This window comes from Aquarana catesbeiana, linkage group LG04, assembly GCF_042186555.1.
Source record: "Aquarana catesbeiana isolate 2022-GZ linkage group LG04, ASM4218655v1, whole genome shotgun sequence".
Classification (NCBI taxonomy): domain Eukaryota; kingdom Metazoa; phylum Chordata; class Amphibia; order Anura; family Ranidae; genus Aquarana; species Aquarana catesbeiana.
The window spans coordinates 626,074,244-626,101,324 of NC_133327.1; the positions used below are offsets into that span (position 1 = coordinate 626,074,244).

Here is a 27,081-nt window from a genome sequence, read left to right on the forward strand (position 1 = left end):
AACATCAGTTTAAAAAATATATAGTTATAAATATATAAAAAATAGATCATTAAAAACATTGCTGAGTATACGCAGTAAATTTCTGTTTCTGTTTCACCCGGTGACCTCGCCGCTTATGACGGCACAGTCCCAGCATGCCCCAGGACTGTGCCGTCATAAGGGACAAGATCACCGGGTGACATCACCCGGTGACCATGCCCCATGCCTAGATAAGTCGTTGCGCACCGTAAACACAGCATTACAGCGGGAGAGAGTGTCATGTCAACATCGGAAGAAGAGAAGAGGGAAGAAGACGATGGAGAAGACCAGGTCACCGCTAGCAAGAGAGCGGCAAAAGAGCAAAAGATAGCAGAGGAGCCCGGCAGAAGAACCGGAGAGCGGGAGAAGAACCGGAGAGCGGAGAAGAGGCCGGAGAGCAGGAGAAGAACCGGAAACCGGGAGTTGAGGCCGGAGAAAGTGGAGAAGTCGGGAGAGACCCCCGAAGTCAGAAGAAGACCCCCAGAGCTGCCTAATAAATTACTTTAAAAACCTGTCTAGTGTGTTTTTTTATTGACATTTTTTTCCCCAGGTGAATGGGTAGGGGTACGATGTACCCCATACTCATTCACATAGGGTGGGGGGCCGGGATCTGGGGGCCCCCTTACTGAAGGGGGCTCCCGGATTCCGATAAGCCCCCCGCCCGCAGACCCCGACAAGCAACGGCCAGGGTTGTCAGGAAGAGGCCCTTGTCCTCATCAACATGGGGACAAGGTGCTTTGGGGTGGGGCCCTCTTCCCCAAAGCACCCACCCCCCCATTTTGAGGGCATGCGGCCTGGTACGGTTCGGGGGGGGGGTGCTCGCTCGTCCCCACCCCCTTTCCTGACCGGCCGGGCTGCGTGCTCGGATAAGGGTCTGGTATGGATTTTGGGGGGACCCTCACACCGTTTTTTCAGCGTAGGGGGTTCCCCTTAAAATCCATACCAGACCTAAGGGACATTGTCACCTTTTTCTCATGCTCGCTGCAATAGGAAAATGTGTTTTTCCTATTGCAGCGAGAGCGAGATGTATAGTACCCTGTCACCGAGAACCAGCGCGATAGGATCGCGCTGGAAACATTCTCGCGGGCAGGTGCTGTAGCTGCCCTTGTGTCGTATTTGGTCCGTCGGACCAGCATACAGACAAACGGGCTTCCCGATAGAAACTGGGTCCGGCGGAGTTCCGGCGGGAAGACTTGAAACATGTTTTAAATCTAATGTCCATCGGATTTTCGACCGAAAAGGTCCGTTGGAAGTCCGATGAAGCCCACACACGGTCGGATTGTCTGACGGATTCAGTCCGTCGGACCAGTCCAGTGGAAAAGTCCGCTCGTGTGTACAGGGCATAACAGGTTTTCTTCTACGATTGCCCTGTATTTGGCTCCTTCCATCTTCCCATCAACTGTGACCAGCTTCCCTGTCCCTGCTGAAGAAAAGCATCCCCACAACATGATGCTGCCACCACCATGTTTTACAGTGGGGATGGTGTGTTCAGGGTGATGTGCAGTGTTAGTTTTCCGCCACACATAGCAAAAAGTTAAATTTTGGTCTCATCAGACCAGAGCACCTTCTTCCACGTTTGCTGTGTCCCCCACATGGCTTCTTGCAAACTGCAAACAGGACTTCTTATGGCTTTCTTTCAACAATGGCTCTCTTCTTGCCACTCTACCATAAAGGTCAGATTTGTGGAATGCATGACTAATAGTTGTCCTGTGGACAGATTCTCCCACCTGAGCTGTGGATCTGTGCAGCTTGCCCAGTATTACGGTTGTGCCCTTCTCTTTCCATTTTCAGATGATGGACAGTGCTCTGTGAGATGTTCAAAGCTTGGGATATTCTTTTATAACCTATCCCTGCTTTAAACTTCTCCACAACTTTAACCCTGACCTATCTGGTGTACTCCTTGGCCTTCAAGATGCTGTTTGTTCACTAAGGTTCTCTAACAAACCTCTGAGGGCTTCACAGAACAGCTGTATTTATACTGAGTTTAAATTACACACAGGTGGACTCTAATTACCAATTAGGTAACTTCTGAAGGCAATTGGTTCCACTAAATTTTAGCTAGGGGTATCAGAGTAAAAGCGGCTGATCACAAATATAAAAAAAATTGATAACCATTTATCATTTTCCTTCTACTTCACAATTATGTGCCACTTTGTGTTGGTCTATCACATAAAATCCCAATAAATTACATTTACATTTTTGGTTATAACATGACAAAACGTGGAAAATTTCAAGGGGTATGAATACTTTAAGGCACTTTAAATCTGTGACCTGGAATAAGTATCAAGATAAAGATTTCTAAAATGTTTTTGATACCAATTTAAAGCATGCTTGTTCTGAATCTCTGACTTGAAAGTACTGTATTCATCAGCATATAACAAGCACTTCTTCCCCCTGAAAATAAGGGGAAAATCATGTGTGCGTGTTATACGCCGATATTGTACCTGGCTGCCTAAGAGGGGAAGGGGTGAGCGCCGCCGCATTACACGAAGCCGGGATCTTCTGTGTACTCGGCACTCACAGTCACACACAGTCCCGCCTCCTGGACTGGCTCTTAGGATAGACGTCACATGTCCCGACATTGGACCAGTGTTCTGTCTATCATAAGAGCCGGCCAAGGAGGCAGGACTGTGTGTGACTGCGAGCGCAGAGTAAACAGTAGAGATCCCTCTGTGTAATTAGGGACAGATCAGGTCGCAATGATGGGCAATAGTGAGGCTGCATATGGGTACAGATCAGGCTGCAATGATGGGCAACGGTGAGGCTGCATATGGGTACAGATCAGGCTGCAATGATGGGCAATGGAGAGGCTGCATATCGGCACAGATCAGACTGCAATGATGGGCAATGGTGAGGCTGCATTGATGGGCACTGACCCTTATGTTGTTTCAATGTTCTTTATTTAAAATGTATGTTTTTTTCCTGAACCTTCCCTCATAATTATTTAATAATTAAGGTGCGTGTTATACACCAATAAATACGGTATATATGTCACACACAAACAAGCTACATGCATTTTCAGCAGAAGGCCAGCAATGGAAGCACCCATACTTCTCTCCATACAAAGTCACTTTAAACCAAACCTGTGGCTTTGATTTGCATAGCCAAAGCACAGATCTGCACACATTAAAGGTGAACGCGTCAAAAAGCTTTTCGCTTCCATATTCATTACCTGCTTGACCACAACTCCTAAAAAACATCCACAATATTGCAACTGTGGCCTCTTTGAGAAATTTGCAGTAAAAATATATATAAACTGAAAAAAGGCAAAAATTTTACATTTTGCAGCTCATCAGCTCTTAGATGTTGGGGCTGCATTCATTTTACATGTCTAAGCTTTTTTTCCCCTCTGCCTTTAGAGGGAGCAGTAGTTATCACACAAGCTGAACAACCAACATGTCTTCCTTTGTTTATCTCCACTACATGGTGGACTGTTGGGATTAGTAGTTTACACAACAAAGATATTTTAATTAGTGCTTTCTTTTAAGCTCATGGTAAGTGACAATGGCAGTGCATTTTTGTCACGATATACAGGTATTTTCTTTGTGAAAACGTTCCTTGATTAATCAGAGTAGAGGTAAGCTCCGCGCTCAGGATAGTATAAGGTTGCAGCCTCCCCTATTCAGTTCCCAGCAGGAACAACTCAAAACAAAATGAGTTGGGTGAATGGTGGTACCTTCCTAGCTGTCACGTGGGGGTGCGTAAAAACAAGTGTATATAAATGAATATAACTGCCTATAGGCCAAGGAATTGACCCCAATAATGCAAGCAGCATACAGTCATATCAATATAAGTGACATAAAAGGAAACAATAATAATAATATTAACCTAGTGGGCCTATACGTGTGCAAAATGAGGTATAGATAAGTTGGTGAGATATAATCAAAGTGATGTAATTCACAATATTAAAGCCTGAAGTCATCAAAAGCTATCATAAAAATAATCTCAGAAAATTGTATGTAACACACAAAAAAATTATATACAAAAAATTATATATAAAAAACCACAAATCTCAGATGTAGCAAAGTCCCAAATTGATATGGAAAACCATAAAATACTATGATAAAAAAGAAAAAAAAAAGAAAAAAGAAATATAGTAGTGCAAAAGAGTTTATATGTGAAGCTCCAAAATGGCCAAATGTCCAAAAGCATTCAAGTGACTCTTGTGTTCAGCAAAAAACGGGTGACTCATGTGCTCCCCCTGATGGGTCCCCACTCATCAGCTCCCTGTACCCCTAGAGGGGTAAAGGCATGAAGGGTAACTTTAAGTGGTGTCCCTTGGTGGCTCCACTCGTGGTCCGTCTCCAGCTTGTGGTGATCTGTAGGACCTCTGCAGTTCTGTCCACCCCGTCAGGGCATCCGGAGGGTTTCACCGATCACTTGTTCCAAACAGCTTGTCAGGGAGGGGTCCTCTGCATCCTCTTCCACAACTGAGCAGTGAGCCTGAGCAAAACCCTCCGGATGCCCTGACCGGGTGGACAGAACTGCAGAGGTCCTACAGATCACCACAAGCTGGAGACGGACCACGAGTGGAGCCACCAAGGGACACCATTCAAAGTTACCCTACATGCCTTTACCCCTGTAGGGGTACAGGGAGCTGGTGAGTGGGCACCCATCAGGGGGAGCACATGAGTCACCTGTTTTTTGCTGAACACAAGAGTCACTTGAATGCTTTTGGACATTTGGCCATTTTGGAGCTTCACATATAAACTCTTTTGCACTAGTATATTTCTTTTTATTTATTTTTTATTTTTTATCAAGGTATTTTATGGTTTTCCATATCAAATTGGGACTTTGCTACATCTGAGATTTTTGTTTTTTTATATATAATTTTTTGTGTGTTACATACAATTTTCTGAGATTATTTTTATGATAGCTTTTGATGACTTCAGGCTTTAATATTGTGAATTACATCACTTTGATTATATCTCACCAACTTATCCATACCTCATTTTGTACATGTATAGGTCCACTAGGTTAATATTCTTATTATTGTTTGCTTTTATGTCACTTATATTGATATGACTGTATGCTGCTTGCATTATTGGGGTCAATTCCTTGGCCTATAGGCAGTTATATTCATTTATATACACTTGTTTTTACTCACCCTCACGTGACAGCTAGGAAGGTACCGCCATTCACCCCAACTCATTTTGTTTTTGTTCCTTGATTGAAAACTAAAAATAAATAAATGCAGAGAACACATCTAAGAACTGGTAAGCAGGAATATATTTCATTTTTGTTTTGGGGTTTACATATTTTGTAAGGGATTTTTGGGGAAGCCACAGTTTGGTATACAGGACTGTACCATGCTGTAATAATATATATATATACATATATATATATATATATATATATATATATATATATATATATATATATATATATATATATATATAATTTTTTTTTTTTTTTTTTTAAATACAAAAGTCTAAAACAATTCTTACCCTCTACTTCTTCTACTTCTTCGTTTTCTTGTCCTGGTGCAAGTGGAGAACTGTCACTCAGTGTGGAATGTTTATCTCTCAGCCTATATGAGACCTCCTGGACATCTTCTAACAGAGCTGCTTCTTCATCAAACATTTCCTTTTCTGTTACCATTTCCTCATGGTTTGCTTCTCGAGATGCCAAAACCCTCTCCACAAAGTCAACAATATTTAACTCAGATGCTTCTAAAATCTGATCCAGAGCTTTGTCAATATAATCCAGACGTAAATTATCTCTTCGTGCTAACTTCAGCTCAGAGTCCATGTCCTGAAACATGGCTTCCAGCCTCATAATGTTGTCGGGACCAAGGTACTTTGTGAACTGTGCTATGCGTTCCTCCTCCAAAAACTCCCTCATAATGCTCAAGGCTTTGATGTTTTCAATATAAGATGCTTCCTCTACTGTTTCACTCTTTGAAAGTATGGATTCTACAGAAAGACCTTCATCTAATGGTTTGTTCTCTTCTTCCTCGGCTATCTTGTCATCAGTCTGGTCAGAAAGGTCTTTCTGTACATCTTCCTTGGATGTTTCAGCTTTATGCTCCACTTCAGCAGTTTCTGTCTTTTCATCCTCCTGCATTTGTATGCTTGTATCTGCAATATCTGAATTTTTATTTTTCTCAGTCAGATCTTCAGTAACAACCACTTGTTCTTCACTATTTTCTTTTCCAATTTCCTCCTCTTTAGTTTGAATCACAATATCTTTTTTCACTTGAAGGGAATCTTCAGTTTCTTGTGGGTTTGTGTCCTTACTTTCTAGATCAGAATTGTATAATTCTTGGTTAGGCTCAGATTTTGCAGACACATTGGGATCTATATTTGTTTCCTGCTCAGTTTTTGCAAGCATTTCTCTAGCTAGCGATGCATTGGCAGCATTTTCATCTTCAAGAAAGCCATCTACATTTGCTTCATCTTTTTCTTCTTTATCAGCAGATACTGGGGGACTCTCAATATCTGAGGTAGATTTTTTTTCAAGATCCTGATTGCTTAAAGTGGAGTCTGTTGGCCTTTCATTAAAATTGTCTGCATCAGTATCTTTTGACTCTTGTTTTTCCTCTTGGTCACTTGACTTGTGATGCTCATGTTCTGTTTCTTTGTTGGTCTCACTTGTTTCAAGAGGTGCATCAACAGAACTGCCTTCTTGTACTGGAGCATCCTTTACAGCTGGGAACTTGTCCAATGTTTGTTCATCTACAGGTTTTCGATCTTCTACATTTTCTTTTTCTTCATTGCTTCCTGCTTCTGGAGGTGCAGTTTTTTCAACTACTGGATCTGAAATTTGTATCTGTGTCTCTTCTACTTCTGGATGTTCACTTGTTGATTTAACATCTTCTGGATTCTGTGGACTTCTGTCCAGTTTTACTGCTTGAGCCTCCTCTTCAACACTCTTGGGATTTTCAAGATTCGATTCCTCTGATAACTTATTTTCAGAATGCTCCTGTTTTAAAGATTCTTGGTCTAGTAAATCCCCTCTTACCTCCTCTAATTTAATGTCTTTGTTTTCTTTCAAATCGTCTGGCATTGGCTTATCACTGTGATCAATAACTACTTCATCTTCTTCATTTGTTTTTATCTTAGTTTCTTTAACTTCAGAACCTTCCAAAGGTGCATCATTTGGGGGTTGTCGGCTTTCCTCTGTAGTTTTTTCACTGATCTTAGAATCCACTGCTTCAATTTTTAATTCAGATGACTCTTTCACATTTATGATTTCAGGTTGGTCTTGTGTATTTGGGTCTACATGTAGTGATTTAGCATCAGTACTACCCTTTGAAAGAAGTGTTTCATCAGTTGAAGACATGTTTACTGTATTTTCTTGTGAGTTTGCTGTAATATTGATTTTTTCAGCTTCTAAAGATTTATCTTTGACAACAGCTAACAATGCTTGCTGTAATTCATTTTCTTTCACAACAAATGCATCATCATCAAAAGGGGGTTCTAAATGTTCATTTTCACGCATGTTGCTTTTCTCCATACCAAGTAGGTACAAGTTCTCATCTTCTTCTAACTCTTCAATTGGTTCGTCATCATCATCGTCATCTTCTTCTTGTTCTTCCGAATCAGTTTCATCTAGGTCAGTGACACCTTGTGTGTGTTCCCCTCCACTGACTATAGCAAAGAAAGTGTCTCCCAACGTTGTGAGAATACTCTTATCTTGCTTTATAGGTGTAGCATGACCCATGTCAACAGGGACTATGACGTCCTCTTTGGATGGGGATGTCTTTGCTTCTGATGCAATGGTGGAAGTGGAATCATTCTCAAAAACTGTTTGATCTGACGACTGCATATTAAATTCTTCAGAAGATAACAATGGTGTTTCTGTTGGCTCTCTAATACCCTCTTGTGGCTCGTAATGTTCAAAATCTTCTTTTTGGTATTCACCTTCAATTGCAACCCGCCTGGTCTCTTCATCTTCAGTTACTACTGCATCACCTGTTAAACCAGCTTCTGTCTTTAAGTTTACAATCTTATCTTTGTCTTCTGCAGCAAAAGATTCTGCAATGTTGTTTTCTGTAAACTTTTTAGCTTCTATCTGAGAGATGCTGTCATTTTTGGCTTGTTCGCTATCTGGCACTTGTGATTCACTTTTTGCATTTTCCTCTGTTGCTGAATGAGCAACCTGTTCTTCCTGAGAATCTTTGGATTTGCTACTTACAGTGGTTTTATGTACATCATCTGTTGCTGGAGATTCTTTGCTTATTTGGTGTTCATCCTCTTTATGATCGCTATCAGATCCTGTTTCTGGAGTTTCAGAAGGTGCAATCTGCTCTTGGGATGCTGAAGCAGGTACTTCAACTGATGGCTTACCAGACTCTGGAATAAGTCGCTGTTTTTCATTTTTTTCACTTTCAGAATCGTATGGATTCTCCTGCTTCACTCCAGAGTCTGAACCAGGGGGTTCTTCAGTATGTTTATCAGTTTCTGTAGTTAACACTTCCTCTGGCTGTGTTCCAGGCCCTGAGATACCAGTGGAACTGTCAACTTCATTCTGTGAATGGGTTGTCGATGTTTCTGATGACAAATGTAGCTCCTCTGGTACTGGCCCAGAGTTTGAAACAGATGGCTTATCTTGAGGTACACCTAATTCTGAAGCAGGCTGGTCTCCAAAATCTACTTTCGATTCTAAATTAGACAGTTCATCTGAGGGCTTTCCAGAGTCTAAAGAGGATGGCTTTTCAGGCGGTTCTTTTGTTTCTGAGGGCTGAGGCTCCTTTTGTGATTCTCCAGCTTCTGAAGGTGGTGTCTCTTTTGATGGCTCCTCAGATTCTGATTGGGGTGGCTTCCCTGGTGGTTCGCTAGATTTTGAAGGTTCTTCTGATTTTACTTCAGATTCTGACGTAGACTTTTTGCTGGGTAGAGATTCAGTTTCTGGGGGTATCTTTTTGTCTACTATGATTTTTGCTTTGCTTAAAAGTTCATCAACATCATAGCTATCAAACTTGTCTGCCCCATCTTCAAAACATACAAAATCTGTGTCCTGCAAAATAGAAACATATTTAGAAGTAAACAATGACAAATACAACTAAAGTCAGTTAAAATGTATAGAGAAGTAAAGCATAAAAACCCATCAGATTATTTTTGCAGTTTTTTTTTTTTAGGGAGCATTTTTTTAACTTCCTGTCCCAGGGATTGTAACAGGCGGTGAGAAAAAAATCTCTAAAGAAGGAATTGAATTACCCTCTTAAAGTGGGAGTAAACTCCCTTTGTTGACTTTTACCTATAGGTAAGCCTATAATAAGGCTTACCTATAGGTACAGTAAATATCTCCTACACATGCACCGTGTAGGAGATATTTACTTTAGAAGCAGCAGGTGACATTACCAGCGCATGCGCTCTTAAGGGACGGCATACCTGTGCCATTGCTTCAGAGCCCTGTGCAGTAAACGGTGATTCCCATGCCCATGAGCGGGAGTGATGTCATTGCAGCTTGGTCATTCATACTGCCAAAGCCTGCGAACCTGGAAGGAAGACCGGGTGAAGATGGAAGCACCTACACTTGTGACAGAGCGCCACTGGAGTGTTTCGTTTTTTAGGTAAGTCTGTCATAATGTGCTAGTATGTGGTGCATACTAGCACATTATGACAAACTGCCCATAGCCCAATTTTTAATTTTTTTTTTTTGCTGTGGTTTACTACCACTTTAACTAGTTATGACCAGAACAAATGTTCACATTAGAAGACATACCCTCATCTTACCCTCAACCTTACATTGTCAACCGAACATTTTGGATTTCCTATTACTCTTTGTCTTTGTGAATATGGCCACTGGGACAAAGAAACAATGAATCTACCTAATAAAAACCTGATGGGAGTCTAATGCCCCGTACACACAGTCGGATTTTCCTACGGAAAATGTTCGATGGGACCTTGTTGTCGGAAATTCCGACCGTGTGTAGGCTCCATCACACATTTTCCATAGGAATTTCCATCACACAAAATTTGAGATCTGGATCTTAAATTTTCCAACAACAAAATCCGTTGTCGGAAATTTCGATCGTGTGTACACAATTCCGATGCACAAAGTTCCACGCATGCTCGGAATCAAGCAGAAGAGCCGCACTGGTTATTGAACTTCATTTTTCTCAGCTCGTCGTACGCGTTGTACGTCACCGCGTTCTTGACGTTCGGAATTTCCGACCAACTTTGCGTGACCGTGTGTATGCAAGACAAGTTTGAGCCAACATCCGTCGGAAAAAAAACATGGTTTTTGTTGTCGGAATGTGCGATCGTGTGTACAGGGCATTACAATTCATCCAAAACAAAAAAAAAAAAGTTCTGATATACAGTACATACACGTTAAATCTTTAAAACCAATTAGAGAGTCAATTAGACGTGTTCCCCGCATTTTTAGCATACAGCATATATTCATGAATTGTTCATTTTAGATAAAAGATAATATTAGACAGCTTCTCCTTACATATTGCTGTTAATATTTTACATAATTATGACCATATGCTGCTAATCACGAACTGTAACCTTTTTATTGACTCATTTTTATACCAACATTCTCCAGCATTAATAAAGGGGGCATTGTTCATAGCCCCCGAAATGTGTTTGGAACATATCAGTATCTGGAATGTACTGGACTGTTTAATGGAATAAATTTGACATTTGGACTGAAATTCTTTGATGTTGGCACACCTTTCTAGTTCTTTTCACACTAAAAAATTGACAAAGGCTCTAATCCTTCCACATTTCATGCAAAAGCTTTCACTCTACATATACAGCCATAAGTCCCAATATTTGTGTAATAAGTGAGTTTTTTTCTGTGCAGGCCTATTTACATAGATGCAGTAGGGGCAGTGGGGTGCCCAATTCAGCGAATCACAGGGCTCCCTTTTTTTGTTTTTTTTATTTGTGTACAAACTTTATTTGAAGTGTACAAAGTGTACACTTCATGACAATGCGCTGCACATGCGATCCGGCATAGTGCACTGCAATAAAATGCAGCATGCTGCAGTACAGCCATAAGCTGTGCTGCAGCGTGAATTGTACACATAGGAAACAATTGTTTCCTGTGTTTCTCTATGGTGGAAGATGTTTTACAACGCAGTTAAACGTCTGTCACTGCACATTCACCCTTAGGTCAAAGGAACTTATTGAGCGGATTTAAAAAGAAAAATAAGTGCAAGGATCAGTGATTTGCAGTAACCCATAGCAGAATTTAAGCAGATTTCTGTTTTCTTTAGAGAATTTGGAAGCACAGAGTATGAATCATGATAATTTCTATGGGCTACTTTGCTTGTTATTTTTTAACACTCGAAATGAAGACTTACATCTGTTGGCAACTCCAGCTCATCTTTTGTGTAAACTTGTTTTATGTCTACTAAATCCTTTGGGAAATATCCAAAACCTGTGCCAACCTGTGAAAAGATCAAACAATTATTTTTTTCTACTTCATCAATAAATTTGTTAGTGTCAGCTGATATAATGATAATCCACCCCATCCAAACAAAAACACAAAAATTACATTCTCTCAGAGGAAAATAAACAGGTAAAAGATGTACACAACCACTACACAGATCCGTTAATGATGCCCGAAGGCTTGCTCACATTGGTTGCTTTATGTTGAATTTTGCAACACAGGTAGAATGCAGTGTAATACAGAGAGCAATGCAATCAAGATGCCAGTGATCCAAGATGGCAATGAGGTTCCACCCAACGTGACAAAGTCATGAAACGCTGCCCAACTGACATGCCGCGTCCATGCCAGACCTTTCCAAAACCTTTGGCCCATCTATTTTCTTTTTCCCAACCTATGGCCAGCCTATGTAAAAATCCATCACACTCATGGGGCAGCGTGTTACTAAACCCACAAAAGTAAAATCAATCTGTATATGTAGTAAAGCATGCTTGTTATACTCACTGTGGAACCTAAGGTGTTAATACGGTGGTTCTCAACCTTCCTAGTGCCGTGACCCCTTGATAAAATTTCCCAAGTTGTGGGGACCCCTAACAGTAAAATTATTTTCGTAGCGTGGGGTGTCAGCACCCAAGGCAAGACAAGTAGTTTGCGCCCCGAACCCACATTTATTGCTCCCTGAGTCCCTTCCACTCGAACAATATTAAAAGCCCTTATGGTACATTTTGGGATGTACCACCCTCTCTCTTTGTTCTCATTGCTTTCCCTTTTATCTGTCTCTATCCTAAATTTCTTGTTTTTTTCCCCCATCCCTCCCTCTAGCCATCTTTCTTGTTCTTTCTCTTATTCTTTTTCTCCCTTTTTCTTTGTTTCTCCCCTTCTTTTCCTCTCCCTTCCATGTATTCTCTATTTTTTTTCCTTCTCTTACTCCTTATTGGGGGTGGGGAGTTGGGATAAGTGGCAGTGCTGGCAGGGAGTTCTGATCAGCCAACTTAGGTGCTCTTGATCAAAGTCATCTACTGATCTGAGAACTGAAGTGGGGACTTTTAATGGCAACTATAATCACAGGTAGTGTTACTCACTGTGCCCGGGATGTTCTCCAGCGGCCCGCGATTGCGGTGTGGAGAGGTAGAACGGGGAAGTGCCTATGTAAACAAGTCATTTCCACAGTCCTGCCTTGTGTCATGACAGAGATCCACTGCTCCCTGTGATCAGGAGCAGTAATCGCTGTCATGTCCTAGGTAGCCCCTCTCCCCCACAGTTAGAATCACTCCCTAGGACACACTTAACCCCTTCATCGCCCCCTAGTGATTAACCCCTTCCCTGCCAGTGTCATTTACACAGTAATCAGTGCATTCTCTTTGTTTTTAACTTGTAGCACTTTGAGATCTTTTGATGAAAAGGGCACTATAAATAAAATGTATTATTATTATTTTTATAGCACTAATCGTATAAATGACAATGGTTCCAAATAGTGTCAAAGGTGTCCAATGTGTCCGCCATAATGTCGCAGTCATGATAAAAAAAAAAAAACGCAGATCGCCACCATTACTAATAAAAAAAAATTAATAATAAAAATGCCATAAAACTATCCCCTATTTTGTAGACACTATAACCAATCAATATACGCTTATTGCGATTTTTTTTTTTTTTACCAAAAATATGTAGAAGAATACATATCGGCCTACACTGAGGACAAAATTTGTTTGTTTTTTTTTTTATATATTTTTGGGGGATATTTATTATAGTAAAAAATATTGCGTTTTTTTCAAAATTGTCGTTCTTTTTTTGTTTATAGCGCAAAAAAATAAAAAAACGCAGAGGTGATCAAATACCACCAAAAGAAAGCTCTATTTGTGGGAAAAAAAGGACGTCAATTTTGTTTGGGTACAACATTGCACGACCGCGCAATTGTCAGTTAAAGCGACGCAGTGCCATATCGCAAAAAGTGCTCTGGTCAGGAAGGGGGTAAAATATTCCTGGGGCTGAAGTGGTTAAGGATGCACATTAGTGCTGCATGGTGAGGAGTGGAAAATGTGGGTGGAACTCCGCTTTAAGGTGTGCTAAAAATAAGGCAAGCTAAAACAACATGCATTAATATTGACTGAGGTCACTTAAGCATGCCTTAAACTTTAAGATGCCTTGCATGCTGATGAATAAGGGCCAAGGAGGCTTCAATCACTGACCTCTGCATGAAAATTCTATGTGCTATGCCGTCATGTGTATCCTCTGGCTTCAATATGGAGTCACTGGCCCTGAAAAGGTAGGCACAAAAAGGGACTTTTCTCCAACTTTGCGATCCATATGCTGCTTGTCTTGGGACAGGGACTAAAGTATTGATGTCAAACTGTCAACATAACAGCAGGGCGGCCAGCCTGACATTGTATTTTTTATTTTTACAACAGGAATACTTTAATCTGATTGGTTGAACTTTGTACGGACTTATTAAATGACCCCAGCTGTGAAACTGGCTGTCACTGACTAGATCATGCCTCTGAGCCGGCCACCAACAAGCTAAAAATAAGCCTCTCTAGTGACTCTGGAGCACAACATTGAAGTCCTCCTACAATGCAGGAAATGGAGTTTTTATACTGCAGATATTCATTGTATCACCATCTAATAATAACTGTACTATGAATACATAGAGCGTTGCGTACATTCTGCAGCACTGCACCACTGACCTTCATACTATTATTGATGCCTGCCATACGCACAGCTTACAGATTTCCCCACACACCAAGATGGCTGGATTTACACATTTGTATGTCTGGAGCTGAAGCCGAAAACGCAGAGAGCGGTGGCAATAGGGAGTAGGTTATGAGGCCTGCTAAATTCTCCCTGACTACCCGAGTACAAAAAATCCTTCCAAAGGAACTTGTAAAGTGATGTATTTAAAACCCAACTGCAGACAAATTTGCTTTATTGTGCAGAGTGGGCAAATTTCCTCAGCTACTTCCTGTGACAGGGTGACAACACGGCCTTCCAAAACCTACATGCAGAAGCAGCGTTGTCACTATAAGGAATTTAGCCCATTTGCGTGAGATCCCGGTGTTCTGGTGCCAGCCGAAGGCAAGGGCCCAACATCCAGCCGTGCTGCCAGAAGCCTGAAAAACTCTGCTGAAGGCTGGAAGCTGCTGTGGCTGGACAAATGCCTGGAATGCAAGCAGTCTGTATTTTAGGAATCCATCCCTGGGTGCATACTGCCGTAAATGTTAGTACAACTTGATACACCATCTAACCGCAGCAGCTTGCAGCCTCTCATAGAGTTTTACAGGCTGCCAGCAGGTTGACTGGATGGTACGCCTGTGGCTTCAGCCCGCACCAAAAAAAAAGCCAGGATCCCATGCACCGAGGCTAAACGCACAGTGTGCATAAAGTCTAGGCTGCTGGTTGCCAATGTGGGCAACAAGATGATATGCCAATAGTGCACCAGCATATCTAGCTTCAGCTGCCATCAATTACAGATCAAAATGTACAAAGGAGCACGGGTCTTGTAGTCCTGAAGAACCTTCTCACTGTCAGACATGGGGACACATTGCTGGCAACAGGGAGCATTCAGTGAGTTCCTGATGCCGAAGTAGGAAGTATCCTTTTAAAGGTACATGAAAAAGGATGCATTTAAAACCCAAATCTGGGAAACTTAATAATGATCCCTTGCAGTGGGGTTGTGCTTGCACTGCAAAGGTTAAAGGGTATGTAAAACGTAACACTTAATGTTCCTGATATCTGTCCGTTTTACCATGTACTCGTTTAAAAAAGTCTACTATTTTCTTTGTGTTGCTTCCTTTGTGTGAAATTCTTGGTGTTCCTGCCAGTCCCTCTGCTTTCCTATTAAAAACTGACCACACTAAGCAGGAGAACACAGCATAGTCAGTTCTCTAGCTGTGCTGGGAACTCAGTCTGCTCTCCTCCAGTAATCAGACTTCTGCTCACATGTCCCTCCTGCACAGCTATTTATTGGGAAGTTCAGTGTGCTGCTATTTCTCCTCTCCCAGCTCTCTGTTCTCAGCTGCACAATGAGGTTAGAGCAGGGATATGCAATTAGCAGACCTCCAGCTGTTGCAAAACTACAAGTCCCATCATGCCTCTGCCTCTGGGTGTCATGCTTTTGGCTGTCATAGTCTTGATATGCCTCATGGGACTTGTAGTTCTGCAACAACTGGAGGTCCGCTAATTCCATATCCCTGGCTTAGAGGGTATGCAATCACTTATAAAACAGGGGGGAAAAAAAAACGGTTTATGTTTTTTATATCTATACACAAATGTTTTGCTTTTCATTTCTATTTTAAACTAAAATTTTACAAGGTGAGGCTTTACATATACTTTTATAACTCGCTTAGGTATAGGGCATTTGTTAAAGTAGATTTACTTATCTGATCCTCTGCATTGCTAGACCGGTCCACACAGCTTCTTCTCCCCTACGCTTCAGTAGTCCAAATTTCTGGCATCATCAAGACCAATGTAGAGTCCATAGACCTGCATTGGACGTCATGATGCTGAAGAAGAGTCCACTGCGGGAGCGTGGGAGAGCAGAAGATAAGAAAAGCTAAAGTGCTTCACCTCTCCCCCAGACCAAACAAGCAGTTAACTCTTGTTAAGTGGAGGTGCATCCCCATCAAAAGGGTTCATTTTCAAATTTCCTGGAGTTAAGCATTAAAGATGAAGTTTAATCTGCTTATTTTTTGCCTTACCTTTTTCTTCCTTTTACCCCTAATTAACATGCTAATAAAACTTTTCATTTTTAAAGAAAAAAACTTTTCATATTTCATTACACACCTTTTTTTTTTTTTAGAGCCGGGGACATCATCACTGGGTCTCTATGCTTCTCTGTGGCTGGTGGGAGGGGCCAGCAGGGTGCTGTACTTCCTGAAAACATGACAGCACTCTGCCTTAGTATTCTTATACAAGCAGTGGGCTGGCTCTTGGGAGGAGTTATGCAAATATCAAAATGCCTTGATGGGTGGATGTCAGTCTGAAGAAGTGGGCGCTCCTACGTAGGCTGAATTTGCATGCAGACCACCCTAGGTAAGTCCTTTACTCGATTCTGGGCCTCTATGATTGAAATAACAAATCCAATAAAGGGGGGGGGGGGCAAGGAAAGTCATGCTGGGGAGGAAAGGGATAGGGGATCCTGGATTTCCTGCAGGAAGAAAATGAGGTGGACTCTATCAGACTTGCTGCATCTTTTAATGCACGCTGTGGGAAGCGACAGCAGACGGATGGATGTGCAAAAGCCACTGCTGCCGCAATATTAGCCTTATGTTGGTAGCATTAAAAGAGTTAAAGGACGACTATACTTTTGCATAGGTATTCTTTTAAATTATAAAAATGTTATAATCACCTGTCCACTCTTTTTCCAGATCGACAGCCCCATGCACAAATAAGTTCCTATTCATTCCTATGAGAAAGCCAACTATTATGCATCCTTGCGACAGCCTCTCCATAGGATGAGCAGCAAGGAGTACAGTACAGTTATCCTTATAACCCTCACATATACCAGTGAAGTGACTGGCCTCAGGTGATACACAGAGAGGAAACGCATCCTCCTATACAAGTTGTAACTATTTATCTGCAGCCTCTCTTCTCTGCAGCTGTTCAAAGTGCAGAATTTGTACAGCTTGTCTGAGCTTTTAGAAAGCAGGGGGCGTGGACCTGAATTTACACAAAGCAGAGCTCAGTGAGAGGTGATTGAAAGGAAAGCACCCCCCCCCCCCCCCCATTCACACAGGAAGAGCAATGAGGCTGTCAATCACAGGCTGTGTGTTTTAGCTCCCTCTTTTAACCTGTCAGAAGGGACTCATGCAGATAGCAGACGGAAATTACATTTAGTGCTCTGGATTGAGACAAGTACACACTGTAGAATAGGGGTCTCAAACGGGTGACACTCCAGCTGTTGCGAAACTACAAGTTCCATGAGGCATTGCAAGGCTGACAGTTACAAGCATGACTCCCACAGGCAGAGGCATGATGGGACTTGTAGTTTTGCAACAGCTGGAGTGTCACCCGTTTGAGACCCCTATTCTACAGTGTGATATGTGATACAGTGATATGTAATCACTTTTCTTAACACTTTCTAGCTCTCTGACTGGCATGCTCATCCTATGGCTTCACTAATTAGTAAGGGACTGACCTTGATATCTGAGACGTTTTATTTTTTTTTCTTTTGGATATTTAGTTATTTAATAAGGACGTTGGCGTCATTCGTGTGACAATAGGAGCATTGTACATTTTAAAATAATTCAGAAATGATCCTTTATGTCTACATTAATTACAAAGTCACGGTGAGCAGTGACAAGGCACCTCGCCATATTTACAAAGTGGGTGAGGTGCAGATAATTGCCAAAAACACAGGAAACCCAGGGTGCAGGGACATTTCCTTAACGTCTTCATGACCAGAACTCACTGAACCGTAGATCCACAGACCAAACTTAGCAGCAGCATTACTGACTACACCTCTCTGACTAAAGGCGGGCGCACATATTTCATTGTAATCATACGATCGATCACTCATCGCAAATAAAATAATCATACTGAATAAAAATTGCAAACCAAAGCTCCTTCATTCAACCAATTTATTCACTTTGACTCAACAAGACGATTGGATGTGGATGTATTTTGTCGAGCAGTTTGATCAATTGAACAATTAGAGATCGTTATTAATAGATTGGTTACATTTAGAACTAAAAGATTGTCTGGCTGCAAGAAAAAAACGTAATAATGTATGGCCAGCTTTAGACCCCTTTCACACTGGGGTGGGAGGTGTGTCGGTGGTAAAGCGGCAGTATTCGGCCGCTAGCGGGGCGGTTTTACCCCGGCTAGCAGCCGAGAAAGGGTTAAAAACCGCCGTGCTGTCCCATTGATTTCAATGGGCAGGATCGGTGTATACACCGCTCCGAAGATGCTGCTAGCAGGACTTTTTTTCTCGTCCTGCCAGCGCACCGCTCCAGTGTGAAAGCCCTCGGGGCTGGACTGGAGACACAGCAGCGGCACTTTCGGGTCGGTTTTCAGGCGCTATTTTTAGCGCAATAGCGCCTGCAAACTGCCCCAGTGTGAAAGGGGTTTTAGACTTAGCAAGGCCCATTTTCCATTAGAACCCTTTCACACTGCCGGACCGATCGGGTCCGCCTGTCAGTTTTTCAGATGGACCTGATCGGACCATCCATTGTTCTCTATGGAGCAGCGGATGTCAGGGGACAAATGTCTGCTGACACCCGCCGACATCCGATCCAGTCCACTAAAAACAAACGGATGAGGATCCATCTGGAGGATTGGATCAGATGACAGTCGGATGGAAACGGATGGCGGGCTGTGTCTGTGTCTGCTCTGCATATCGGAGTGGTCATAGATCTGTCATCCGCCTGCGGGGATCAATCAACAGATATATTCCCCCCCCCCCCCCCCCATCTGCTGGCGGTCTTTTAAAACGGGAAATAGGCAGAACAGTTTGTAGAACAAAACATGCAAATTCACTTACACTTCCTGCCCAAAGTTTGCTCGATCTCCCGTCCAGTTTATGGTACACATATATTAATTCGTCCTTCTTAAAATTCACAAAGCGGCAGTCTGGACCCGTGAAATCCGCTATGGCTTTACCCCTGCACATCAACTCTGCGGAAGGAAACAGAACCGTGTTATTAAAAATACACATGTACTAAATAAATGCACTCTCCTGCATGCACAGATGTGTCGCCGGTGTCTTCCAGGCATCTGGGACCTGACAGAGACCGGGGGTGCATCTGTCCACATGTGGTGGATTTCTGCTTGTGCGCACAAACGCTGCCAGCTTCTGACAGATTGGCACTGTACCGCCCGGCTGCGTCTGTGGGCACACACAGAAATCTGTTGCTTTGCAGCACAAAAAAAGCACAGGAAAGTATAAATTATAATACATTTTTTTAACCCATTTGTGTAAGGGGGCGGGGTTATAAAAAAAAAAAAAAAGTTGATTTAGCGAGTTAAATTCCACTTTAAAGTGGTTGTAAACCTCAGACATTAAATATGAACAAAGCATATCCTTCTATAGTATGTAGTTGTTTCAATTAAGAGCAACAAGTGTCATTTCTGTCTGCTGCTTCATTCCTCTGCTATCAGCACCAGTCACTTCTGACAAGTTTTCCTAAAACCAAAAGAAAAATGGTGACAGGGAGAGGGACCTCCAGCTGACTGACCACATCAGCTCTGTTCCTGTGTGAAGGGGGGTATGTCTCTTCCCTCCAATCAGCTCTCCTCACTGAACTCTGCAGAGTGTACTTTAAGATCCCCGCCCCCTTTTTTCTTAACTCTTAGACAAGCTTTATAAATGCCGGACTTTGAACAGATGTAGAGAAGAGAAGAGAATACTACAGATAAATGTTTACAACTTATGTAGGAGGATTTGTTTCATCTCTGTGTATTACCCGAGGACAGTCACTTTACTTGGTATACAGGTATATAAGGGTTTACAACCACTTCCGTGCACGTTTCCCACATGTCGTTCAAAACGCACTTCAGTTGCGATCTTAAGCAGATGTCACTATTAATGACACCCCAAACACATATCGCAAGTGCAATGCTTTAGCCTGCACTGGATTACATGGTACAGAAGTACCATGCTATCCAGTTGCAGCGAGTTTCCAGAAGTAGTACATGCACTACTTTTAGTGCAGTGCGATTTCAGCCCATTCATATTGAATGCACTGAAATCACAGCACACAGAACGCGCAGCGTGTTCTTGTGCAATTCCCAGTGTGAACAGCTGCAGAGCAATTTACCTCTCTGGTAGAGCTGTCCATTCCCAGTGGTAGGGGGAAGTGTGGTGTGCATTGCAGAGCATCACACACGCAGCACCATTTTTTTTTTTTTTGTATTCATGCAAACGTTATTTGAAGTGTACAAAATATACAAACATACACTTCATTCATGGTGCTGCACAGCAGTACAGTGCCATGTGATCCTGTACAGCAAGGGTCTTCAAACTATGGCCCTCCAGTTGTTCAAGAACTACAATTCCCATCATGCCTAGCCATGTCTGTGAATGTCAGAGTTTTACAATGCCTCATGGAATGTGTAGTTCCGCAACAGCTGGAGGGCCGTAGTTTGAGGATCCCTGCTGTACAGTGTGCTGCACAGCCCTAGGCTACATAGCAGTATGAATGGGACACACAGGAAACAATTGTTTTCTGTGCGTCCTTGCGGCGACAGGCTTTTTACAATACAGTAAATCACCTTTCACCGCACTGTGTATAAAATAGCCCTAAGGGCAGAACTAAAATTCACAAAGGAAAAGTATGCCAGCCTATTTCCTCCTCCATATTATTCAGAAAAATCGCAATGAATATTGAAAATACGACAACCATCCAAACCGCACCAACTGGATGACACTATACAAACAGCACAGCACTACTCTTATATACATAGGGGGTTTAACAAAATATATAGCCCTGTGATCCAGACTGAGCTCCATGAAATTATCATTACAAGGGCTACTGAGAGAAGAGAAAATACAGAATACAAAAACAGTTTACAAAAACAGCCATTATACTGTATTCCCCAATGAGGGCTCACGCACATGGATGTAAAAAAATGCTGCCTTCAGATCCATATCAATGAACTATGAATGCAGTAGTATTGTAGGATGTAAGGCTTATGATCACAGCTGTGTTGGGGGTCAGTATTCCCCCATATCTAAGTAGGAAATGTTGTGCCCGTGGCCCAATATATAACATATATTACACAGTACACATTAAGATCTTTGTGCAAAGGTTTACATACGTAACACATAAATGAACATTGCCCTCAAGTCATTCATTTAGAAAGACTAAAGGCATAGCTCCCAACAGTCCCTGATTTGGAGCAATGTCCCTCTGTCCCTCTTATTTGTCCCTCATTTTGGTCTGATCTATATAGTTGTATATAAAATGCACTTTTTCTATTTCAAAAAAGTGTTTCCCAGTGCTAAACCTTTCATCCAATTTCTAAATTGCTGCATTTGTAAATTTTACAAGCCAATATAAAGGAATAGTAATGGTAAAAAAAAGCCCTTGTGGATTTAATGAACCTTTATTTTTGGTTAATTCTCTTTTAACCACTTAAGGACCAGCCTCGTTTTGGAATTTAGGTGTTTACATGTTTAAAACAGGTTTTTTTGCTAGAAAATTACTTAGAAAAAAAAACAATATATAATGTTTGGGGGTTCTAACACCCTAGAGAATAAAATGGCGGTCATTGCAATACTTTTTTTCACACCGTATTTGCGCAGCGGTCTTACAAGCACGCTTTTTTTGGAAAAAACTCACTTTTTTTAATCACGTATACGTACTCACGTATGCGTTCACTTCTGCGCGCGAGCTCGTCGGGACAGGGGGTTTTTAAAAAGAAAAATTTTTATTTTTATTATTTATTTTACATTATTTTATTTATTTTTACACTGTTTTTTTTAAAAAAAAAGGGTCACTTTTATTCCTATTACAAGGAATGTAAACATCCCTTGTAGTAGAAAAAAGGATGACAGGATCTCTTATATATGAGATCTGGGGTCAAAAAGACCTCAGATCTCATATTTACACTAAAACGCAATAATAAAAAAAAAAAAAAAAAAAGTCATTTAAAAAAATGACATTGAAAAAAATTTGCCTTTAAGACGTATGGGTGGAAGTGAAGTTTTGACGTTGCTTCCGCCCAGCAGTGTCATGGAGACGAGTGGGCGCCATCTTAGCCTCACTCGTCTCAAGGCACAGCACTGAGAAGGACGCGATCGACTCCGCCGCTACTGACGGCCCTGGTAAGCAGCGGAGGGCACTGGATCGCGGCGGGAGGCCCTCTCCCGCCACCAATAAAAGTGATTTTGCGGCGAATCCGCCACAGAGACCACTTTTATCTGAAAGCCGACTGCTGCACGAAAACAGGGATACCGGGGTTATGGCAGCTAGCTGCTATCATAACAACGATATCCGCCGCCAAACTTTGGACGTACATCGGCGTGAGGCAAGTGGTTTTAAGGGGGTGTGGCAGGAGGCGTGTCCTATGCCTACATACGTTTGCAAGTAGGTGTCCCTCATTCCCATCTCAAAATGCTAAAGGCCTACAGTCATTCTGACGTTTGCTATAGCTGTCTACACTTTATTTATGTTTGCATCTCCCCTGGCCCTAAGGGTCAGTTCACACCAGATTGTGATGCGGGAAATCTGCATTTGCCCGCACCTGATCTCGTGTTACAAAAGTACCGTGCAATCAAGTTGCAGCGAGTTTCCAAAAGTACTGAATGCACTACTTTTGGTTTCGGTGCAGTTTGATTTTTGCCCATTCAAATGCGCAGAACTGCATGTTAATCCCACAGGAACGCAGAGCACGCTCCTGTGCAACTGCCAGTGAAACGGCCCTCAATGAGTATTATTCGGCAGCAGAGGCAGAGAAGAAAACTGAAGGCCAAGGTCATTCTGCACTACAGACTATGATTGACACATGTATGGCTGGTAGGAATATAAGCAAAGAGCTATTGTATGTGGCGGCAGGGCAGGATAACCTCGGCCTTCATTTATTCTAAATCAATTACTTTATGTAAAAAAGAATTCATTTACTTTTTAAGCAGTCTTCTTGGTTAATTAATTTTTGCACGTGGTTAGCTGCTCTTTGTTATATAAAATTTGTTGTGGTCTCGATTTCCTCTCTGTTCAACTGGCCATAGACATGAGATGAGCGTTGACGATCCGCCCATTTTAATGAGGAGGATACCATATTTTTAGTGAGTGCCCAATTTACTCTATTATTAGTAATATTAAAGTGTATGTTCACAGTTAGCTACTTTTTACAAGTTTTTAATCGCTGTCCTTGTCCATGTTGGGAAATTCACCCTCTTTATTTGTTCTTTTGTGCGCTGTCACTGGGACAGGACACACGTGGAAAGAGTTATCACCAGAACAAAAGGTGAGGGCAAATGTTCCAGTGACACTCACTTCCTTATTTCCTCTTACTTCCTGTTGCATCTAACAGACAGGAAGTAAGCCCCTGTTCACACTATGAACTGCATGTGAATCGCACAGAAACCACACTGCTCAAAATCGCACTGCATTGCAACAAAGACATGTATACACTTTCTTGAAGCCGCACTGCAACCAGATCGCATGGTCATTTTATTCCACGCAATCAGCTGCGATCCAGTGCAGGCAAACTCATTGCGTTTGGGGTGTCATTGATTCTGTATTAACACCTGCAGCAGATTGCAGGGGACGTGCGATTGCAATGCAGTGCGGGAAACACGCAGGGATCACAGTGTTTTCTGCACCGCATAAGTGTGAACCAAGGTTAAAGGCAAATCTGCCTAAGACGTCAGAGTGAGGACCCCCCACACACACACACTCTATCCAAAACTGATAAAAAAAGCTTTGATCTTACTGTACATACACCATCAAATTAATATGACTTCCGTATTTTGTACCGGTACTGTATTAAGAAGACTGTACTGTACCTATATAGATCTATAGAGTCTTCCTCTGTACATTAAGCAAGTGCAATCAACACCCTTGCTGAATGACTGCTGAAATAAATCCAATTACACCAAGGCTCTGTACTGTTTTCAGGGATTTGGAGTAGATGTGCACAAAAAGCATAGGACAATAAAGCTGTCCATACACAGGAAGAAATGTACCAATTCCCCCATCCACACTAACCAGCGTGGATGGATGAATCTGCAGTGACAGCTATTATATCCTGACGGCCAGGACCTGATCACCTGTCAGAACACCCAAACAGTTACAGTTACAGTAGGCGAGGTCGAAAAAAGACACAAGTCCATCAAGTCCAACCTATGTGTGTGATTATATGTCAGTATTATATTGTATATCTCTGTATGTTGCGGTCGTTCAGGTGCTTATCTAATAGTTTCTTGAAACTATCGATGCTCCCCGCTGAGACCACCGACTGTGGAAGGGAATTCCACATCCTTGCCACTCTTACAATAAAGAACCCTCTATGTAGTTTAAGGTTAAGCTGCTTTTCTTCTAATTTTAATGAGTGGCCACGAGTCTTATCAAACTCCCTTCTGCGAAAAAGTTGTATCCCTATTGTGGGGTCACCAGTCCGGTATTTGTATATTGAAATCATTTCCCCTCTCAAGCGTCTCTTCTCCAGAGAGATTAAGTTCAGTGCTTGCAACCTTTCCTCATAACTAATATCCTCCAGCTCAGAAATGGACAGCATACTCTAGGTGCGGTCGGACCAGAGTCTGGTCCGGCCGCACCGACAGATGCAACAGTGATTGCATCTGATTTTTCCATTCCACCCCTTTGATTTTTTTTTTTTTTTTTTTGTTTGTTTTATTCATATTAAAGAATAGCAGGCAAAATGGTCCCAACAGGGCCACCCACAGCTCGGATTTCAGATGGTTCATCATTAACTGGCCAAAATTCGTTCCATGTATAGCCAGCTTAAAGCACTGCAGCAATAATAAGCAAGGAGCAGAGTTTGCACAGATACAATTAAAAATTATACAGAAGTATACAAAAAAAAAAAAAAAACAAGGCACTGTTAACGATAATTGCATTTGCATACATATCTTAAAAAAAAAAAAATCAACCTTGAAAGACTGTAGATTCTCTTTAGGTCACACTGACACTAGGAAGGAGAAGGAACAGCTGGGAGACTGTATGTAAACAATGGAAGATTCCTCATCCGCCCCCACTGCATAATACAGCCACCCCCATCACTCCTTGTATTTACAAAGCCATGACAAAGAAGAAGCAGCTGACAGCTTGGTAAGTGGGGGCCGTACCTACACTGCACTACAATACCACATTGGAGGGCTGCTACTAAGCTACAACTGGCTGCAAGATTTGCAGCAAATGGCAATCGTTTAAATTTGTTACATAATACATAATGGTAAACAATGTGGCACTGTGGTCATCCGATTGCCTTTACATCAGTACAGTATTGAAGTGGGGGGTCTGCAATATAAAGCCATGATAAACTATAAGATTACGGTCAACATTTTAACCTGTATCCAAAGGCGAGGCGTTATGCCGCGTACACACGATCGGACTTTCCGCCAACAAAACCGTGGATTTTTGTTCGAATGTTGTTGGCTCAAACTTGTCTTGCATACACACAAATGTTGGCCAACAATTACGAACGTGGGAACGCGGGTGACATACAACGAGCTGAGAAAAAGGAAGTTCAATAGCCAGTGCGGCTCCTTCTGCTTGATTCCGAGCATGCGTGGAACTTTTGTGCGACGAACTTGTGTACACACGATCGGACTTTCCGACAACAAAGTTCTGTTGGCGGAAAATTTGAAAACCTGCCAGCCAACAAAGTCTGACAGCAAATGTTCGATGGAGCATACACACGGTCGGACTTTCCGACAACAAGCTCACATCCAACATTTCCCGTTGGAAAATCCGACCGTGTGTATGCGGCATTAAATCCTCGGTCAGGTTTGTGATGTTGGAATTTGGATGGTCCGGTCCCATTGAAGTCTATGGAGCTGAATTTGCACCGCCTCTGATCACACTCGCACATGACCCTTTTTAGCCACATCAGAATCGCACTGCATTGATGTGAACATACTTCATTGAAAACAATGTTATTTCAGATGACGGAACAGATCAAAATCACAACAGAATTCCCATGAGTGTGAACCGGGCCTAAAGGATGTTGCGTGGAAGGTGTCACACAGGAACAGGGCCACCCAATACCCCTTAGAGCCAGTGTCTGCCGGCCCTTTAACCACTTCAGCCCCGGACCATTTGGCTGCCCAAAGACCAGAGCGTTTTTTGCGATTCGGCACTGCATCGCTTTAACTGACAATTGCGCGGTTGTGCGACGTTGTTCCCAAACAAAATTGGCATCCTTTTTTCCCCACAAATAGAGCTTTCTTTTGGTGGTATTTGATCACTTCTGCGGTTTTTATTTTTTGCGCTATAAACAAAAAAATAGCGACAATCTTGAAAAAAACATTTTTTTCCTCAGTTTAGGCCGATACGTATTCTTCTACATATTTTTGGTAAAAAAAATAAATAAAATCGCAATAAGCGTTTATTGATTGGTTTGTGCAAAAGTTAAAGCTTATACAAAATAGGGGATAGTTTTATGGCAAGTTTATTAATATTTTTATTTTTTATTAGTAATGGCGGCGATCTGCGATTTTTATCGTGACTGCGTCATTATGGCGGACAGATCAGACACTTTCGGCGCTATTTTGGGATCATTCACATATATACAGCGATCAGTGCGATTAAAAATGCACTGATTACTGTGTAAATGTGACTGGCAGTGAAGGGGTTAACCGCTAGGGGTTAAGTGTGTCCTAGGGAGTGATTCTAACTGTGGGGGGGGGGGGGCTGGGCTACATGTGACACGACACTGATCACAGGGAGCTGTGATCAGTGTCCTGTCGCTAGGCAGAACGGGGAAATGCTTGTTTACATCAGCATTTCCCCGTTCTTCCCTCTCCGTGAGACGATCGCGGGTATCCCCGCGGCCCGCGATCACACTCACGGAGCTCGCGGCGGGCGCGCTCCCACAATGCCGCAATGCCCTTAAAGGGCAACGTACAGGTACGTTAATATGCCTGTACGTGCCCTTCTGCCGACGTATATCGGCGTGAGCCGGTCGGCAAGGGGTTAGGGGTTTAGTATGGCGGGGGGCGGGGCTTATGGTCATGTGACCACCGTGATTGGCAGTCACATGATCAGAAAGCTCTTGATCGCAAGCTGCAACAGGAGCTTTCCGTTAGCTGCCAGCGAC

General features: G+C 42.3%; 1 protein-coding gene across 1 annotated transcript in view; it reads right to left on the reverse strand.

The window, feature by feature from the left end:
* The window catches only part of MIA3 (MIA SH3 domain ER export factor 3), a gene marked incomplete at its 5' end in the record, with an annotated part of 123,924 nt that extends 104,952 nt beyond the window's left edge, over nucleotides 1–18,972 (reverse strand). The window contains 3 exon segments of the mRNA XM_073628346.1: nucleotides 5,466–8,979; nucleotides 11,279–11,365; nucleotides 18,839–18,972. Coding sequence (XP_073484447.1) covers nucleotides 5,466–8,979; nucleotides 11,279–11,365; nucleotides 18,839–18,967 — 3,730 coding nt within the window.
* Between the last annotated feature and the right edge of the window lie 8,109 nt (nucleotides 18,973–27,081).